The sequence below is a fragment of the Strix uralensis genome, chromosome 1 (genome assembly GCF_047716275.1).
Source record: "Strix uralensis isolate ZFMK-TIS-50842 chromosome 1, bStrUra1, whole genome shotgun sequence".
In the NCBI taxonomy this organism is placed as follows: Eukaryota; Metazoa; Chordata; class Aves; order Strigiformes; family Strigidae; genus Strix; species Strix uralensis.
The window spans coordinates 142,969,651-142,990,548 of NC_133972.1; the positions used below are offsets into that span (position 1 = coordinate 142,969,651).

The 20,898-nt window shown below is 39.0% G+C and overlaps 1 protein-coding gene across 2 annotated transcripts in view; it reads right to left on the reverse strand.

Annotated features, from left to right (window-relative positions):
- Positions 1–3,415: 3,415 nt before the first annotated feature.
- ZNF704 (zinc finger protein 704) overlaps positions 3,416–20,898 on the reverse strand; it is a 110,951-nt gene continuing 93,468 nt past the window's right edge. For both annotated transcript variants that reach the window (XM_074883533.1, XM_074883525.1), the window contains one exon: positions 3,416–20,645. In XM_074883533.1, the coding sequence (XP_074739634.1) occupies positions 20,534–20,645 (112 nt within the window). In that variant the 3' untranslated portion in view covers positions 3,416–20,533. The remainder of the gene's footprint in view (positions 20,646–20,898) is intronic.

A 20,898-nucleotide genomic window follows, 5' to 3' on the forward strand; every position in this document is an offset into this window, starting at 1 on the left:
TCTGGTGCCTAAATAGAATGGGTGAAGTGATTTGAGTGATATGGGTGCTTAGAGAAGTGAATAAGGGAGATGTAGAGCATTTATGCCTCCCTGTGCCAGTTGTGTGATACCATGCTGGTGGGAAACAGGGCAACAAGAAAGATATTAGAAGCAAGACAGGAGACTTGAACTTCCACAGATTAATTAGTCAAATGCACTCAGCCACAAGTAATGAGAGAGGGATGTTCCATGCCTTGTACATGACAAGATAATTCAGTATTGGTGCTAAAATAATACAAACACAGTTCTGATCTGCAAGGGTCTATGATGAGATTTCTGTCACTCTAGTGCTTCCCATCTAAAGCTGTTCCTAAAGCTTTTTGCGAAGGATTTAGATAACTCCTTCTCAAATTTAAGAACTGTTTTTACCTGATAGATTTGCCATGTTTCAGTGTTGTGTAAGATGTAGGATTTTGTGCACTCAGGAGTTAAAAATGAAAATTTAAAGAGGGTGTGTGTGCCCCCTGGAATGTGCTCTTTGGTTCTCCCAGTTCCCAACGCTGGGTCTGGAGGGCCAGCCTACCGGTATTTCCCCAACCTCGCCGTGGTGTTGACTTTTACCCATTTTTGGCGACTGCAGATTCATTTCGTACCACAAGAGGTCAGCACTGGATAAATTTGCACCTCTAGTGAATGTTAAAAAATTTTTCAGATTATCAAGAATCTGCAGTTCCCACCTGTTTCAGTAAACTGGTGAGCACTGCGTTGCTTTCAGTAACAGTTAGTTTTAGTTTGCACATATTTTTAATCTCATCTCTCCTAAAAAGCATTGGTTTCTAGTTACTTTCCTTTTTTCTGCATGTTCTTATTTTGAAAACTAATTTTGTGAACAGGGTCTCTGAACCATACACACACATATTATTATATATATATATAAAATGCGGCTTATAGTATTATGAAGGAAAGCTAAAAAGCCTGCAAGGCTAACAGTTAAAAATCTGGGAAAGAAGGCTAAGTCTACTTCTAGCCAAAAGTGAATGTTCACATATTACTGAAAAATACTGAAGTTAAAGTTTGGTGGACCAGTGACCTGCAGAGTCAGATGAAGACACTTGGAGCTATGCCATAAGGTTGGGTAAAAACAAGCTTCATTGTTTAACCCAGTCCTTGATAGTGGTTTCCCCCTTTCTTCCCATCCATAAGTTTTGTTTTGCTTTGTTTTTACAACCTGGCAAAAAATCAATGAATTCTTGTTTCAGAGCAAGACACTGTACTATAGTGACTACAAGGCAAAGCTGAGACATAGAGTAATTAGTAATTTGCTTGTCATTTGCCTTGCATTGAAACAAATGTGTTTGAGAACTCTTCTCCTTTCCCAAAAATTGTAAAAGAAAAAAAAAAGCTGCATAAGCTGCATCTGTTCATGGTGGTATCATCTTGGGGATAAAACAGAAAAATGTAATTCAGGGAGGTGCAAATTCTTTCTCTCTCTTTCTCCTCCCCAAAGCTAAATTTAGAACATAAATCTTAGCATAATGTTTACTTTTTGTTAGCCAAAAAGAGAAATGTAGTTTAGTCTTCAAACCAATATGGCAATTTTTATAACCTAAATATTTTTCTTGGCATCATAAGAAAGAGTGGGTGGGAGAGGGAGAAAAAAGTTGGCAGTTTAAGCAAATACAGTAGAAAATAATGCTTTCAATTAAGGGCATCGAAATAATGTTATTGTTCTCCAAGTGATATTTTCATTGCTAAAGAGTTGCTTTGGGTGCAGCAGGTTTCCACTAGGACCTCACAGAGGAAGTAAGATTATAACATAATGATTCTGTAAGTCACATTTGGAGAACAGGTCTCAGAGGCAGTGGCATAAAACAAGATGATGACAACATTTGAAGTACAAAATGCACAGGACATTTCAACAAAAATTGTTTTCTTGCAGCTAACAGTATTTGAAGCCCAAATTTGAATTTAGTGAATTATTTTAGCTAAAAGATGTTAGAGGAAGTTATTGATGCAGACAGAGAAGGAATCATTCTGCCTCAAAATTTTCTAAAGGAAGTACATGAGGGTGTGAAATATCTATAAATAAAATGCACTCAAGGTAGTCACTTCTTAGAACTGTTCAGAATTGGCTCAAAAAGAGACAAAGCCTGTGCAGGAGTAGAGAGAGGGGAGTGTAGGTATTGAATTGTGGCTAAAATGAAATCCCTTTTCTTTAATGTACAAAAGTAGAAAACATGTTGTTTGCATAAAGAGAACTGTAACGGTCTGTCTGCCTGTCTTCAGAAACATCAATTCCAGCACTGATTATTATCTCTTAAAGTGGCATTTAATTAGTGGAATTTAATCTGCACTATCACTAAAACGCTTCCTTGTTAATTATATGACTTCCAATCCCTTCCTTTTATATCTAGAGAAATTAACTGTAGGATTACCTGCTCTAACAATACAAGTCAGACAGCTGTGGGTACCTGCCTGGCAGGAGTGGGGTTATGAAGACAGCAGACTCCTCCAACAGAAACGACAAGGAGCGCCGCGCTCCAGCAGTGCCTGGTATCTGCTGGATTAAATGCACGTTCAGGAAGGGACTGTTTGGACAAGCCTGACTGTTAGTAACGATACACGTTGTTGGGCAGCAGGGCAGGGTCTCTTTGCCCGAGCTGCTTTGCCTCTGGCTTAGAGAACGGATTATTTTAGAGATCTTCTTTACTGGAAATGGATGACCAGGTATGCCTGTGTGTGGTGAGGAGGTGCTGCTTGAAGGGAGGAAAATACGAACAGAAGAAAAGTGATTAAACCGTTCATTAAATTTAATAGCCTTGCTATTTATATTGGAGTCGGCTTTGCAGCAGTGGGTAGGAATGCATTAGCCAAAGGAAAATCTAAATGCAACCTAACAAAGCTAGAAGGGGAGTTGAGAACTTGGACAGAAATAGTACTAGTTTATACTTTTTTTAAGAAACTACTCCGTTTCAGGAATGTCTCTCCAACTTGCAAGTTTAAAGCAGTAGCTTCATTAGTGTTACCATGAGAAAGGTGTACCCTGTTCAAACAAAGCTTTGCCTATAAGGAGTGTTCCTTCTTGTGCACAGGGAGACTACTCCTCCACTGTCGGGCAAGAGCAGGACAGGAAAAGTGTTGCTGGCTTCATGCATCAGGAAGACCAGTTTTACAGCATGAGCCTGGAAGTGGGAAACCATAGTCACTAGCTAAAGGCTTCACTTAAAATTCACAGGGCCAGAACTTAAAATTCAAGGGCCACATTCCTGTCCTGTGTGTCTTAACTCATGTTATGGTGTCTAAATATCTGCCTTCTGGTCAAAGGGAAGGAATTCAGTCCTGTTTGTAAGGAAGCTGATGCAAAGGCTATCACTGACTGGCTGATGCACTGACATTCAGGGCTGTCAAAAAACTAAAGTTCACATAAACAAGTAGCGAAAGTTATACACAAGGGTTTTATTACATGAATAATTTGACATACTCCGCGGCAGTCAGATACAAGTGCATTTAATTAACGTTTTGTGGACATCATAACAGTCGGAATATTTCAGCTGAACAGTCAGTATTTGGCTGAATTCAAGCCAGTGCAATTCATGACATAACCATAAACAGGAAGTTACAGGTCTACAATGAGGTTAGACTAGATAGCAACAGCATATTTATTGTCACATCAAAGCATTACAAAGTATGAAAGCCCAATATTTCAACTATCTCTAAAATGGTATTTGTACAAACCTGTCATAGATACCTAAATGTAAGGATTCGTCGCATCAGTAATGGATCATGACTTTCTCTATTTTTGGGAGTTATTTCAATATTCAAAACTATTTGGGGCAACAAGAAGAAATGTAAACATCTGATGGTCCTTTGCAAGTCCCTTCTGAGAAAATACATTGTGTGCCACAGGAAAAGTGCATTCTAACTGGTGTGTCTGCTATGGCCAGTTTGACTCAAATTCACATAGCACCAGGTATTTATCCATTTCTGCAGTAAAAAGTTAGAAAATCTTTGTATTAACTCAGAAAAGAGAAAACAAAGTCAAAAGTTTTTTTCTTTTTCTTTCTTTAGAGGAACAATAATTAAATAAAAAAACCCCCACCCAACATTTAAACCGTTACCTCTTATGTACAAAGGAACCAACAGCTAGCAAAGCGCATAGCCAGTGAACAGTCTTTATTATTTTTTTCCTTCAGGTTCATGTACCTGAATATATGAGTTTATTTACAGGTGGACAGGTATCCACAGAAGTAATAATCAGAATACTTCTATTTGGCTAAAAGTTGTATAAAAAAAGACAAAACACTTTTTTCAAATACTTTCCAAATATATATATATATATATTAAAAGTATTCAGTATTTCAGTTAGTGCCAGAGTTGGAAGCTCTTTCTCATTTTAAAAAGTTAATTTTGTGACAGTGAGTGACAGCAAAGGACTGACGGTTGCAGTCAGAGCTTTGATTTGAGGGACTGCAGCTGGAGCTACACCAGGCCCACGGGGCAGCTGCAGATTGCAGAGAAATGCAGTAGTGTCTTTCTGTTGCTGTTATAGGGCACATCCTGGTGTGGGAGACCTGCCAGCCCCAGAGAGCCTCCCGAACCCCGCTGAGCATCCCTACAGCCACCTCCGCGTAACCCTCCTGGGGGCAGCTCCTCCACTGGTAGGAAGGGTCACAGCTATGGGAGATACGGAGCTGATAACCGCTGAAGACCTGCCCTCAAGCATTTGTTTCAAGTCATTGGGTTCTGTGGATCATGTTGGATCATTCCCTGGTAAGGAATATATTTTTCTATTGAGCAATATACAAAAAGCACTGCATTTTTTTAAAAGGACAGTGTTTAAAAAAAAAACCAACACAAAAACCTCTGAAGTAGTAGAAATATTCTTTATGCAAAAGGACAACTAGCACGGGCAGGTAGCTCAATAAATGGGAAAACATAATTTTCACAATTCTTGTAAAGAATATAAAATTAAAGGCCTTAGCCCATCAAATACAAATACATACTGCAAAAGTATTTTTTAATTAAACATAACCTAGACGAGTACACATCTCTGGATAGATAAGAGTACTACTGCCTTCATACTGGTATCAAATATTTAAATAGTTTGCATATAAACAAAATCTTTCTTTGTTATTGAGTCCAGAGGCTTGCTTTACTCTAAAGCAAGGATATTCTTATTACTTCTATTTTTTTGTATTTCTTCCTGTAGGATAAACTGTAAGAAACACACTTCGTTTATTGACCAGACTGGGCTGATGTATATTACAGCAACAACCCAAAATTTAAGTAAGAATGTTGCATGCAATATCTTTTTCCTTCATTTAATTGCACCAGCTACAAGAACAAGACATCCCTTTTTCCTCTTTCCTACTCCCTCCTAACAGATGGTATACTAAAAACAAGGTCTGATCCTTTGTCTCTTACACATCCCAGCCCTGAAGTCCAGTCAATGATTAGGATGAAGTATTGAGTGTTTTGAGCAATGTATCATCTGGGGCAGCAGCTCCCAGCCGTGAGACCACAAGCCCCGAGGAGCCGCCCATGCCTCCCGAGTGGTGTGCTGCAGAGCACAGTGGAGAAGTGGTGGTAAGAACGAAACTGGGCTGGCAGGGTGGCTGAAAAGGCTCTCCAGAGGGGGAGGATCATGGCTGCAAGCCCAATTTGCAGTAGCCTCCTCCTCGGCATAGCTTGTTGTACTGTTGCTGCAAACTCCTACTGACCCCGTGTGAGAGAGCAGCTGCTGGTCCCGCTCTGCTGCCCGAGCGTGCAAGACGCTGAGCAAAGTGCAAGAGGTGCCGGGGCTGGAGCAGCTCTGGCTGAGCGAGCACAGGTACCACGTGCCTCTGCCTGGCCACGCGGGGCCCAGGAGTCCAAACTGGTCTCCCAGAGCGTGCCAGGTCCCTGCCTTGGCCACGGGCCCCCGGCCACTCTGCTCCTGGGGCCCTGCAGCTCAGCGCTCCGCCATCCTGCGTCTCGGGTTTTTGGAGAGCAGAAACAAGACAGGAGACAAACATCTCCTAAAGGAGATGAGAGCACCTTCAGCTCCTGAAGTTTAGGGGTTGCTAACCTAGGGGAAAAGGTTGGAGTGGACTTAATTCAAGATACAGGATGTAGCTGTATGAAAATGCATAGTTTGTACATATACATTCATTTACAAAGATCAAAGGAAAGTTCTTTGCTATGTAGTTTAATCACCATCTGCTTTCAACAAAAATGTGACCTGACAAAGCTACAGGAGACCAGTTAAGCACACAGCTTGGGAATTAATGGTAGCTGAATGGCATTTCCCAAATAAGGAATTAGCTTCTTTTTCTTCTTGCTTTTTTGAGATAATTTTAAGTTGGTTTTCACTCAAAAACTGTTGTTTCTGTAATAATGTATAACAGATTTTGGAATTTCAAGAGATTCCAACTCAACCGTGGTCATCTGAGTATTAGCGTAGCCTGCTCTGAGGTTTATTAACAAGTACAAGGCCTGTAAGACCAACAAGCAAACCAACGGAAATCTGGTTTTAACGATGGTGTGTGAGATAGATTAAAACGCAATTCTTCTAAAATGCTGAAATTCTAGTTCAGTAGCCAGTAGTGCTTTTTTTGGCAATAGCTGAGCTAGTGTTTAGAAAATTCTACCAGTTTGCTCACTTTTGCTTTTATTTCAGTTAACACTTTCGAACTCAGCTGCTTCCTATGAGGAATGTGTATTGTCCTGAGCATCCCTGAACGTACAACAGTGATGTACCAGGCAGGATGGGCTTAAAGACAAGGAGAAAACCTGGGTTTAAATGATCTATTTTAATCCTATTTTCCATTTGTGCTTTTTCTGAAGAACAATTGCTTTCTCACTTGTGATACTTACTAGAACACAGTGGTTTGCTACTATACATAATGTTAACAAAGATCACTGCCTTTTACTAATCAAGATGTTTTATAAATATTTAATTCAGCAATGAATTGACTTTGTTCATGATACTTCACCTTCATGTTTCTTCATGTTCTTTTTACTTAGGAAAAAATGTGGTTAATCACTTACTAGATGGCCTAAGATTCTTCCCTGCAATTTTTATTCAACCATATCTATGAAAATGGCACAAAATCATTTTGAAGCTAGAAAAAACCAGCATTCACATGCAGAAGAGTAAATTTATCAAATATTTTGCCATCTAAGTGAAGAAATGTTGCCTGTAGCTAGTGAACTGATCATTCACTGGGAGATGAAAAAGCAGAAAATATTTTTTCCATAAAAACAATGAATATCAAAAGTGCAAGAGAATGAGATTTGTTCATTCTAAAACACAGTGACCAGAAACAAACTATTCATTACCTGAATTACTTGAAGAACTTGAGAAAAATATACCCCTTTTCGATTTTTAGAAAATGTTACTCTGTCCAAAGCTGGTTTAGTGCATTAATAAAGCCCAGAAGCTAGTGCTTTTCAAATTAGTAATTCAGTAGTCTATCTTTAAAGTTTCAAGTGCAAGCACATACTCATTAGTATTTTTAACTCAATTATTTTCATAAACTTTTAGGCATTAATATACACAGTGCTAATTTTGAAAATGTATTTAATTTAAGGAAAATATCTGAAATGTTTGGAGCGTTATGACTTGTACTGAGAATGACTCCCTACAGATCTGAAGTTTGTTAGAAGTTCTCTTGGTTCAGCAGGCAGAATCGACTCAGATGCAGGCACAAAGATTTTAACTTTTTTTTTTTTCATATAAAGTAACAGCAAAATTCTTACAGGAACTTTGTAGAGCCCTTAGTCTGTATGTTTTTGATCTAGCACTGAAACATTTTCAGTGGCAATAGATTGCAGAGGCTTTTTGATGAGTTATGGCCAAGGTCCCTCTGAATGCTGGAGTTCTCTCCAGCTGCTGGTGCTACAGGGAGGCAGTGGGAGTTTAACGAAGGTCTGCACGGTGGCATTTTGTTGTTCTGTTTTTTTATCTTAAGAAAACAAAAAGCACCTGCTTCTAATAAACATTTTTTTGCTATGTAAGTCACCGGTGAAAGTTCCGTATCTGAATCTGCAGCGCTGGCCCACAGAGGGCAGAATCAAGTAAGATTGCAAAGGAGCATCATCTACATGCAAGAGTCTTCTCTTTAAGCTTTCCTTCAAACATACGTGAAAATACAGAAACCAGTCAGGCAACAGAACTGTTATTTGTGCTGCCTGATGGACCGCCACCTTGGAGTAGGCCTGTCCCTGCTCTGGCTCCTCAGCCAAACACTAACTGAGTTTTCAGACACCCTATGCTTAGTGCAAAGGTTTTAAGCTTAATTTTTCCACAGTTGCAACACCTCATCTCTGTGGTAGGATGTGGAGGTAACATTAATGTATGCTTTCTCTTCAGCACAGGTGTCATGGTGCTCACCAGTGTTAAACAGGAAGCACTGGCATTGTGCTTGTTGTGCTCCAGGAACTCCTGTTAGTCCCTGAAAGGACACAACAGCTTTACAGCATGCAGAAATACCTGGATCTTGCACATCTTTTGTACATGAAGCTGAAGCTTGATGAAAAATGGCAAGATGATACATTTGCAGCTCAAGGTGAGAGTGTACTCATGCTGTAGGAACAGCAGTTAGCTTTTACCAGTTTTACCAATGGATGTAGAAATGAAAAAGCAGAATGTCTGAAAGTCTCTTAAAAGGAACAGGGGACTCTGGGAGGTGGCTGACAAAGCGCTTTTGAGGGATTTCACATCATGGTGTCAAGGACTACAGAGCTGTGCGTGGTCTGTGCACACACACACTCATCAGCCTGGGAGTGGGGAGCCCAGGAAGGACTCACCCTGGGAAGAAAGTGAGAGCATCGCCCTCTCTCTCCCTCTCTCCCATCTTTACTGCCATGTGCTTTGTTTCCCAGTCACTGCAGACTTCCACTTTTCTAGGTGTGATTTGGAATAAAGAGTTTGGACAAAGTAAAAGTAAAAAAGGTCTTTATTTTTCAATATACTCCACAAGATTTGAGGGGATTCTGTGCTGGGGTAGAGTAGCTATTCTTCATTTAAAGCACTGAAACTGGCATCTACAAATTCTTAAGCTAAACTACATGCAATAGTATTAGGGCTGTAAGTTTAACACCAAAAACAGAGGGAAGACGAGTTCTTCACTAGCTCATTTAGGAACAAGAAGATTGTCTTTAGGACACCAGTTCCCAAAATAAGAGGGGATGAAGGCAGGAAAAACCAAATAGAAATACCATTGTCAACCTGGAAGTGGGCCTGTAAGCATAAGAGTTTGGAGAGCTACTGTTTAAAGCAGGAAAATACATACTCGCATACGGCTTCTGGTGGCATCTTGTACTTGCATGAGTTCAGACCCTCCAGAGACAAGGGCCTTCTCAGGCTTCCCCCTATACAGCACTGCATTAGCTACTGAAAAACATATCTCTCTGGTAATTAAGTTAAACTGATTTCAATTTTTCTGTGAGCTCTTTCCATTTTAAACTGGCTTATTAAATAGTTTTATACTTCTTTAAACTAGATTAGGCTAATTTTTTTAAGACCCATATCAATTAAGCTAATGCAGGTTTTGCATATAAGCAAATCCAGTGTCTAGAACTTTGTCTCCTGCTTATTCATATTCCATTTTAAACCATGCTATTCATTAATGTATTGAATTTACCAAATGCTAAATCATTTCAGAAGCTATAATATTTCTCAACATATCAATTATAAAAATGTCTCTCACCTAAAGAGTTTATTCGCTGTATTTTATGGAACTTGCATTTTTATAAAAACATCTTAGTTTCATGATTAATTTCTAGTTAAAACTAGATTAACAAAACCTTTATTGTTTTGTATATCAAAAATACATGGCCCAACAAGTGAAAAAATACATAAAGTGCAATGCAGAGCAAATTAAAGCTCAGTAATTTTACACTGAGTGAAAGAGGAAATACTCTGGTTCGAAAAACAGTAATTCAGAAAAAATTTTTTTAAAAAAAGAACTGAAATTTACTTTATATTCTCAAAACCAATATTTGATAGGAAACAAAGGAAGAACAATATATGTGGGAAGGTATTTCCCTTTTGTGACTGAAGCGAGACAAAAGGATGCACGGATCTAGATACTGCAGTCTTACGCAAGCAGAGTGTATTAGAAATCCCATATTCATAAAATCTGCTCAACTGGGCTTTTGTGTTCCTACAGCTGCTTAACTTGTGCTAAATTCACCCCCTTCTATGATGGAAATGCTTTCCTTACATAAAATAATACATGAGCAGCAGATGACATGAAAACATAATTGCTTTTTTCACAAGGTTTAAAAAAAGTAGTGCAATTGATGCTGACAGTTACCTTCCTTCAGTTACCTTATGAACCTTTACCTTTTCCCCCGCATTCCCATCGCTATTACACTGATGCTATAATAAAAAGAGGCTAAAAAACTGCACTAGCAAACAGCTGAGGATCTTCCCTATTTGCTGCCGTGTCTGGATAAGAAGTATCCCCTGATTTCCTGCAGCCCCGAGATGTCATACAGAGATCACATCTCCTCACCCTGCTATAACCCTTGCATGGCCTGAGATACCCTCAATCACATCAGACTGGCTCCAGGATGCCCCTGGGGTCAGGGGAGGAGCAAGGTCCAGTAAGGTTGCTTTTCATGTCCCTTGGCTCCTCCAACATCGGCTTAGCAAAACCATGGCACAGTTAAGACTCATTGCATGTAGGATTATTGATCTAACTCCTCTCTCTTCCCTTACAGGCTCCGTTTCGTATCAAAATCAATGCTGTTTTAATGGTATTCGAGTAGTGCTAAGCAACTGGCCATTAGTGGAGCTCTCCTGAGCTAGCTGCTGTAGGAGCTTGTGCAAGTCCAGGCCCTTAACGAGACTCCAGCCAAGACAGGGTGGGATAAATGCAGTATTATCATGCCTGCCACATGAAGAGCGGAGGTACAAACCCAGCAAGCCATGTACTGATCTAGCCTGTAGGCATTTTATATAGAGCTACACTTCTTGGATTGGCTCAAGCCAGCATAACCCGGGATATTTCTCTCTAGAAATGTCTCTGCCAGGGGGTAGGATCCGCTCTTTCAACAGTAGCACAAGCTTATGCCAACTTAACCTGCTGCGGAACTACAGTGTTAGGTGAAATGTAGAGATCTAAATCTAAAATAATATTCCCCAAACCCCATGACTAACAAAGATGATGTCTGGTTCCTTGCAAATGCAGGAGTGGCTGGTGCTGTGTCAGAAATGCCACTGGAAAGTGATGAGGCAGTGCCCCCTTTATAAAAGTCTACTAATAAAACACTCACTTAGGAAGTAGAATTGCTGGGAAGGAGTTGGAAAGAGCCTCCTTTACCTGTGGGTCAAACTCACATTGGTCTGGTTTTAGGGCTCTTTGCTGGGTTCCAGCAAGTCTTGGGAAAAGGATTTAGTTAAGGTTACGGGGCTTCACGAGAGCCCAGACAGGAGCACGCTCCCACTGGCTAGTCAGGGAGCTGCAGCGTGGCTCTGCAAGGAGGGAAACCACCACTTCTCAATTCAGCTCTGAGAATGCTGTAATTTATTCAGTGACCTTCTGTAACACAAAAGTTCTCCAATGTTTTTTTTTTTAATCTCTGAAAGAAAGAATATTCTTCTAAAGAGCGTTCTGTACTGTGGGTCACAAATAAATGCAGATAACCACCTCCCTCAAGCTGGACACAACAAACAGAGCACTTGCTCCAGCTGACAGCACACGGACTATGGTGGTGACTCCCTTCACGACAGGCTGGCTATCCTGGACCCCATTCTGAGAAACCTCCTTCTCCCCGGCCCTGGTATCAGTAGGATGGATTACAGACCGAATACCATGTGCTTAACAGCTCTTAAATCTGTCACTAAGTGACACATCCAAAGTCCTGCCACTTTGGTATTACTAGAAACTGAGCCAAGATCTTCCAACAGCCCTGTAAACATGCCTAGGTACGTATCCATCCCTCTCACAAAGCTTAACAGCAAAAATCTCTTCTCAAGCACTCAGAAAGGAAGATTCACAATTTCACACTCCCAATTACAGTGGAAATAGTCACACAGAGGAAAACCCAAGTGCCTTCGTTCTACAACCGTTAACCGTGTGAGCAGTCCTAGTCAATGCACTCATTCACGGGAATAACTGCAACTCTCCTGAGAAAATCTGTAAAGCTTCAAGGGCTCAACTAGTTACAATGTTATCTGCATTTTGCTCTTAATTGTGTAACAAGACTTTTTATCAAGCTCGTAATTTAAAAAAAAACCCAAACAACTTCTGTAATTGACTGCTTAAGACTAGTTTCCTGCTACTGGGATCCAATTCCGAGCAATTTTTTTTCAGGTGTTACCTGACTGGCTCAAGCCTCTTTTGACTAATGTCTCTAAAGTGGAGTTTGTTGTTTGGCCCTTTGCTAGAAGTCAGTCAAAGAGGGAGACAACCGAACAGCCTTCTGTTCACCAGATCTAATTATTTTTGTCTTTCAGTTAATTCTGGACTCTGAGCATAAGACAAAAACAGTAAGAGAGATGGGAAAATGACGTGTATGTCATTACTTAACAGCAAAAAAAAAAAGGTGTAAGATAGCAAGACACACTGTACTTGGCAACCTGTATTCTGCTGACCCCATGTTGCAGATGGAGAGAAGTATGTGAGCGAAGCTTTTAGTTTGATTGTTCAAACCCTCTTCATAACTGAACAACGAACCCTCAATGTAATCTTTTCCTATATAACCTTATGCTTGCATGAACTCTCCACATAAGTCAGAGCAGATCATGTTGTATGATCTCATTCAGACTGTACAGTTTGATGAAGAAGTATGTCAATTTTAAAAGTTATTTTCAAAAGAATACGATTTCAAGCCATGTATTGGTGCTTTAGGAATGTCTTCACAATCAGAATACAAACAAATAAAACCCAATAATAAAATGTAAGAGATGAAGCAAACACTGAACACTGAAGTGGCACTTTCATGATATCACGGGATATTTCAGACTACTGTAACCAAGGGCAATGTATTTTTTTCTTTCAGTAATCCAGAATTTGTACAGCTCTGTAAAGGTGTTTAAGGTTACTTCTGCCATGTAAACCAACATACCACTATTCTATGTGATTTACAATTTCCCCTCTCTTCCTTTTTGGTTCTTCGGAAATCGCAAATTCTGTTTCATAACATATAATAAATGGTTACAAAATTATACCAACATTATCATTTCAGAGAGGTAATAAGAACCGAGTGCTATAGTCAGTTTTAAAAGAGTGCACATTTTGCAGTGATGTACAAACACACACCGCTTGTTTCCATAATTTAGCCCTTTGTAAGTATTGCACCTTGTTAATAAGGCTACTGTCTATTTTCTTTTAACACTAAAAATTACACATAGACAACACCATTTGTGGCTTAAAAGCACAGTATTCCTAAAGTTCTTAGGTAAACTTGTTTATTTCCTTGCATACTCAGAGATCCTATGCCTCCAGTTGCCTGGAGGAGTGTTGAGCGTACAGGGAATACAGATGGAACTATAAATTTATATAACGTGACCTGCTTGTCATGCAATTTCTTCTGATGTGCTCAAATACATTCCTTTGAACTTGATGGCAAATAGACACCTCTTACAAACCTAACCAATGCTTTCACATGCTGAAATGTACAGTTAAACTTGTCTTCTCACTTTCTCTTTGCAATACAAAAAATAATTTAAAAAAGAATTCTCTAGGTTTGTGTGGTCTTCTAAATACAGATAAATTGTGTAAAATCAGAAAAAACAGATTGTCTTACAAAGTGCGTATTTCAAACAAAGCTGTATCTGCTCTTGCCAAGGCCTGATTTCAGAAGAGTGTAGAAGTATGTGTGCCTGACTTCAGAAACACATATAGTCTCAACAGCAAACTCTGCTTGAGTGCTCTGATGAATCTGAGCCTGTATTTTGTTGGAATACCAGTAGCTCTACCTCTGTGCAGCCATACCTGCTAATTTATAGATTAAGTGCACCCCTTTCCTGAAAGATTTGCTGCAATTACTGTAAGAATGAATTACTACAGTTAAATACTTATACTAAAAATTCTGCTGCCAGGTGCTATTTACATTTTTAGTTCTTTATATTGAAGATTCTGATTTTTATTCACTTCAATATAAATGTTTGGGCATTTGCAGAATGGAGTCCCTGGACACAGGAAAAAGAGTTGATAGGAAAAATTATTACGGACCAGAAATAACTTCTTTGTGGACAAATAAAGAACAATTTGAGAATGTGTACATGTATTCCTTCAAAATACTGGTAACATGGTTCAATAAAACCCTGGGTTTACTGAAGCTGATACCTTTGCAGGTATATAAAAAAAAAAAAATAGGTGGTGGCACATTTTCTTTTAATTTCATGTAGAATTAGCACTTTGCAAAGTGGAGTACTCACCACCTCCAGGATATCATGCTAACATATTATTTTTTGCTTGCTGAATAATTCGGTAAGAAGTAATCCAGTTATAGACAAAGGATGCTTTGACCAAGTAACTATATAAACACGAAGCCTTTATATTTACAGTATATCCTGAAAAGATTTATACAAATGTATAGATTTATATTATAATTAGGTTATGGCTCAAGCTCATTTTCTATATATCATCTAACTTTTTCCTATTTGGAACTTCCTAAGCTGTAGCATTAAGTAAGACCACATTCACTAATTAGTGCTTCCTTCTAATTTTAGTAATTCAGGTAGTGACATATTGCTCTTTAAATTTTGCCTAGAATAGAAAAAAAAATCAATTTCTTAGCCATCTTCTGTTCGAATAAACCTACATCCTGCCTTACAGCCTTCTTATGTTCCCTGAGGAAATTTGTACCACCTATCTTTTTTTTCCCCTGTCTTCCCAAGGCAGTTTTTTACAAACATTTCAGTAACTTTTGTTTACCTGACCATTACACATCATGTATTAATTGCTGCAGGGTGTAATATACTAAGATAAGGACTCCAAAGTCAAACCTGATTTTTTTGAGGATTGGCAAATGGTAAACACTAACATTCATTTTAAAATGTTTGAGTCCATCTTTAGCATTGAATTACATCAAGAATTTGGATTTAATCTTGAAACCCTACCTCATTAGTATAATACTGGGTATATGCCCAAGTAACAGGAAAGCTGAAACAGCATTTCTATTGCTAAATTAATTTCCCTCAAGGGTATATTAGAGCTCTCACATTCAGATTCAAACATGGAAGGAAATACAATTCTTTGTGTTAAGATGTGTTACAAAAAAGCAGAACGCTGGCTTGTTAATCAATTTATCCATTCCCTTACATTTCATCAGCTGACTGGCCAAATGAATTCTTGCTGTGAGTATGAGCAAGCATAGGAGAAAACGGTATTTTGTTTTGCTTGGTGCCATCAGAAACAGACTGATTTCTGTTTTCAGGGTCTTTCTGGATTGCTATTAAAAATGGTCTGTGTAAAGCGCAAAGAACATGACTAGTGTTTTTCATATTGAGGAATAAACTCAAAAAGTTGCAAGTGGAAGATACACATCTTCTTTAATCTTGCATTTGGATGAAAGTGAGAGTGTGGTCAATGCGAAAGCACCGTAGTCTAAGATGGAAAAAACAGTTCAAGCGGGTACCATCAACTATAGGTGTACAGTGGTTTTTTTGCAGTCTTGAAGCTCTTCAAGCTCCACACAGATGCAGACAAGGGCTGCTTACATCTAGCAGATACAGAATATATTTAAAGCCTCAGCTTGATTAATTTTTGCTCATGACTTACTCTCTAGCTATTTTGCTAAAGATGCCATAAAACTCTCCTGAACTTATACTAGAACAAACTCTACGCTATGATGCTTTTCAACAGCCCACAGTTATATACCAGAAAAATCCTGACAAATGCAGATTAATTCCCATACTCCATACAGGTCTCGGTTCCAATACTACCACCTTATAGGAAGAGTGAATAAAGTGTAAATCTAAGACCAAGATGAGACTTTACAAATGTTTCCTTATCAAAATATTCCTAAGAAAAGGCACAGCACAACTTTCTCCAACATGACTGAAGTTTGAACGAACAGAAACAAGCCTCACTGGCAACCTCTTATGTTTCTGCACATGGCTAGCAAGCTTCTCATTTTATGTCCTGTTTCTGAGATGGTGTTTCAACATATTTACAGGCAGGGGAAGAAAGAAATTGCTTTGTATTGCCACACTTACAGTGATTGTCCTGAATTCTCAGTAGGGCCACTCTAGCTGGTCCCAGACCACAGCAAGAAATAGAAAACCATCCCGACTCACTGGATCAGAATGAATGAAAAAATAGAAAATCAGTGACAAGGACATCTGGGATACTGCATGGAGCTGGAATCCATTCTTGCATGCAGGTTCTACAAGAACTTTTGGCGAAAGCTTTGTCTCTTGTTGTGTTGCCTACCTAGTCATTATCTTCAAAAAATGAAGGGGAGAAGGAATGAAGAAAGTGATTTTGGTGATAGTGAATGGATTCAAGGAATCTGCAGATCATTAGATAGCTAACATTCATAACAGGGTAATGATTTGGAAAAAGTAATTCAACAGACAGGCATTCTGCTCAGCTTATTCACACAAGCAGGGCTTACAGGTCTGGCTTACATCACAACAGATACCTGCTAGGCGACGACTTGTACCGGGTAAAAGTAAGTGTAAACCTGCAAACTGGAATGGAAGAGGGTTTTTTGCTCACTTTGCATCTTGTGTATCCTGTTATATTTGTGCAAGGCACTAGAGAATCAGGCACATTGTTTTGGGTGGAAACCATTTTATGACTAAGATGATCCGAGTTTATAATGTCCAATAGCTTCACAAGGGAGCAGGTGGAGCACACATTTTAAAAATTGCCATTAAAATTTCTCACTTCTAAAATTATCTCTTTTTCCAGATCTTTTGGAGGATGGCATAAATGGGAAGTGGGAAATAGCTTTGTTATAGCAAGAAAACTTCTGAAGAAAAATATTTGGGATCTATACAGTTGATCTCCACTCTGATACTGACAGTGGCAACTTCTGTTACCAGCATCAATACTAATAAGTGGTTAAACCCAATAAAATAGATCCTTCCATTTTTATATCTCAGGGGGAAGTTCTGGCTCTTGACATACATGAACCCACATCCAAATCCCTGTAGCACTCAGAGACTGGGTGATGTGTTCACGCTGTTCTTTCTGACTTCTCCGGGAGGTCAGAGACAATGACCTACCTCCCACAGAGAAACCGAAAATAGGGGAAAGGGCACGTGCCGATGATGATAAATGACCACAGCATTCAGGCTAGCTCTTCCTTGGGAAAACAAAGAAATCTGACTCTTTCGGAGAGGCTGGTGCAGAAGTGTGAGATGACTCGGATGCTGCGAGGACAGCAATGCAGCTTAAAGCAACACAGAAGCAAGAGACTGAAAAATGGAAGAGGTTATTCCAGATTATGCTCGGTACTGCCAGCACAGGAAAGGCTTTGCTGACATTTCTGTTCTTGCTGGGTGTGTCGGGAGGGCGGAAGGGGATCTCGACGGGCGCCAAAGTGCTCGTGTGACATGAAGTAATCCGAGTTCAAAGCACAAAGCGACTAGTGAACGCTTCATGCAGGTCCAGACGGCCGTGCCATCTCGCTACTGCTGGCCATGGCTGAGACACGGTAACTCGAGCAGTGCCTACTTTTGAATCAAAATGCCACAGCCATAAGATGCAAAACTGATTTAATATAAACTGCTGCTTAAAGGTTGTGTAAAAATACTGGCAATTTAGCTTTGTCCTGGCAGGATGTATCAAGTATCTTCTGTCCTCTGTTTTGTTAACACCAATTTTCTGTCCTGTTTTGATGATTTGTGGCTTTTGTGCCTATATGTAATCCACATCAAATTTGTACCAGAGGGCAATCTGGTCTGGTGACAAAACCATTCTTCCGTGCAGAAATTTATAAAGAATAATCTTATTACAATAATTCGTAAAGTGCCCTCGGGAAAGGTGCTCACAATGCCATGACATTATAGAAACAATATACAATCTGATACATTATTTAAAAAAAAATCCTCCAAAGCAAAAAGGGAGAATATAAAAGGAGGGGAACAACAAATATATAGGCAAATACTGTCAGTCTAACAATAGTCAAATTAATTATGGAACGCTTTATAATTAGTCTTGGAGTGCTTGTAAAAATGGGGGGGCAAATTGGCAGGAGTATCTTGGAAAAGTCCCAAATTGTCTAAGTTCTACCAAAGTAAATACACCATCAGCAAGCTCGGTGTTTGAAGATGAAATAACTATGAATTACTGTCAGGTATTTTAGTACAAGAAATTGAAAAAATACAACATCCAAAGAAAACCCATGACCCACATTTTACTAAGAAGAAAGAAGATAATACAGTGGCTATGTATATCCACTGACCTTTAGTGTCTTGGGTTTTATAAAGAAAACAATCTTTCTCCTCCCTGTTGATCCCAGATTTTATATATATATGAAAAACTATGTAATATATATTAAGCTATATATATTACATAGTTATATATATGTATATAAAAACTCCTACACACACGTATGTGTATATATTTCAGGGTCTTAACAGATTTCAGAGTCTATTTTTCTTTTTTTTTTCCTCTAAATGACTTAGAGAACACAATCGGGCAAAAAGTCAATTAATTGCGTGCATGCAAGCGTTATCTTGCCACTTGTGCATGTAAATTACACAATTTGTAAACAACTGCAGAAATGGCATGCTCAAATTAGGCATCTGATTGCCCAATTAACTTGTTCAGAGAAAATCAGATGATAACCTTCGGTAGCTCATATTATAAATTTTACTTCTCAGTACTACTTTACTGAATTCATAATGTATATTCTAAACTGCATTGTTATTTTGTGCTTTTATACAGGCATAAGCAGTGATGCACGCTTAATAAAGCCATCAAGTGAACTCTGGACCAGATTTTACAAAGCTGTTTAGCTACCTGGAGTCCCCTTATTTCAGTGAGAATAAGCCAGCTTAGACAATTAAAAAAAGAAAAGATCTGGTCTAATTTCAAATGGTATGAAAAAAAAAATCCAGGAATTTGTGGGCCTCCATGCCTCTGTTAATCGGCAAAATTTTGCTTCTATGTCTTTGTTTGATTTTTTTAAGGTGTCTTGTTTTCTTTACCAGGCAAGTATTGTTTAACCATATACATTCATATCCTAGTAAATCCTTACTTTATTTTTGCATTGAAATAATTGTTAATTAATGGTAATTTCATACAAGTTGAGACAGAACACCAGCTTGCCATATTCTGGTGTATACTTTCGAACGGACAGAGAAACTAAAGTACCCAAATCTATTCAAAGTAGAGAAACTCGTTAATTTGTATATCAAATGAGTTAAGAAATGGACTTTTACCATAAATATGTTGCTCCTTTGCTGTTGTACTTCTTTTTCTGAGATGATGTTGTGGAAAGGGAGTATTTTCTTTCCTCTACCAATTTTTTGCGTCAAATAAATCTTAGCAACTTTAATAGGGAAAAAAAAAAAAAGCTGAGCAAACCATTATCTTAACAACAATCTCTCAAATAAGAGATAAAGAAGCAAGAGCAGAACTGCTGGGCTGGATCGTGTCCCTGAATAGGTATTACATATAATCCTAGTGGCTGCATTTACCAGTCTTTTACAGGCCTCCTGCAGCAACAGACGTGCTGGTCCAACTCTTCATCCTCCCTCGGAAACAGGAGAGTGGTAAGAAAAGCTATGGGACCCCCATTATATTCTTATGGGTTTCAGTCAAGCATCACTGGATTTCTTCCCTCAACTTCTTGTTGTGACAATACCTGCTGGTGACTTCCCATTGCTGCTTTTCTTCCTCTAGAGGATCAAAATCCAATTTGGTACTTAAATTACTTTGTTCCACTCCACTGGTCTGTGCCTGGTTTAAAAATCTTCCAGGAGCACTGCTTGTCCTTCTTGCAAATTCAGACTTTGCTTTTCTCCTATAAACAAACAAACGAAAATCCCAACTCCTCCCCACATCCCCTTTCCAAAAATATAATATAATCATGATCATTCGTATCAGGAGAATTACTTAGCAGTCTCCAGTCTTAGTACAGCTTTTGTTGAGAAAACTGTAGCTTATACAACTCTGAAGTGTTTATTAGAAAGCTTTCAAAAAGAGATCTTCATTTCAGGAAAAGAAAAATTGTTCAGTTTAGCAAAAACAGACATTCACAGCACAGAGACTGAAATGGTTAAAAATGATCCTAAGGAGCAAGTAGCTCACAGAGTTAGCAAAAAATTAATTTTTTCCTTTCTTTTACAGAAAAACACTAATAGCTGCTCTGGTTTCCATACTTAATAAGACAGTATTTTGTTGTATGTTCTTGGTTTTGCTTTTTTTTTTTTTTTTCTCTATTGCTCCACACAGGTTTTGATTAGTGCTTCTCCTTGGCTACAACTGCTTCACTTTGAAATACAAAGCTCTTTTAAAAGAAAAAAACACCCCAAAAAACCAAAACCCCCAACACCACATCACTGGAGGGAAAATGGGAAGTGATACAGTGCAGCGGCAGCAATCTGGTTCTGCTGTTGTCCTCCCCCATCCCCAAATCCTCTGCATAATTTCAATCTTTAGTCGATGAACCTTTGGCAGGCCTTCTTCCATCGGCAGGCAGTACACCACATATCTCTGTTCTCCATCCCATAGACCTTCCGACACTTTTTTCCCTCCCCTCTAGGCTTCCTGTCAGAGAGAAAGGGAAGCTTGTTAAGGAGAGGCTTTTGTAGCTTTGCTTTACCACCCTAAGATCAGGACAACAATCTCAATTGAGTGCAGCAGGCAGAGAACCCCCAGCATTCCAAAGGCATTTGGGATGTTTTCAAGTTAACCGAGAGCTGGTGAAGCAGAAATAGATACGGCCGTGACTCCACAGCTCTGAGGGAGCAGTCTTTCTCCTCACCTGGCTCCTACAGCCTCTGCAGCAGCTGCCGAGCCT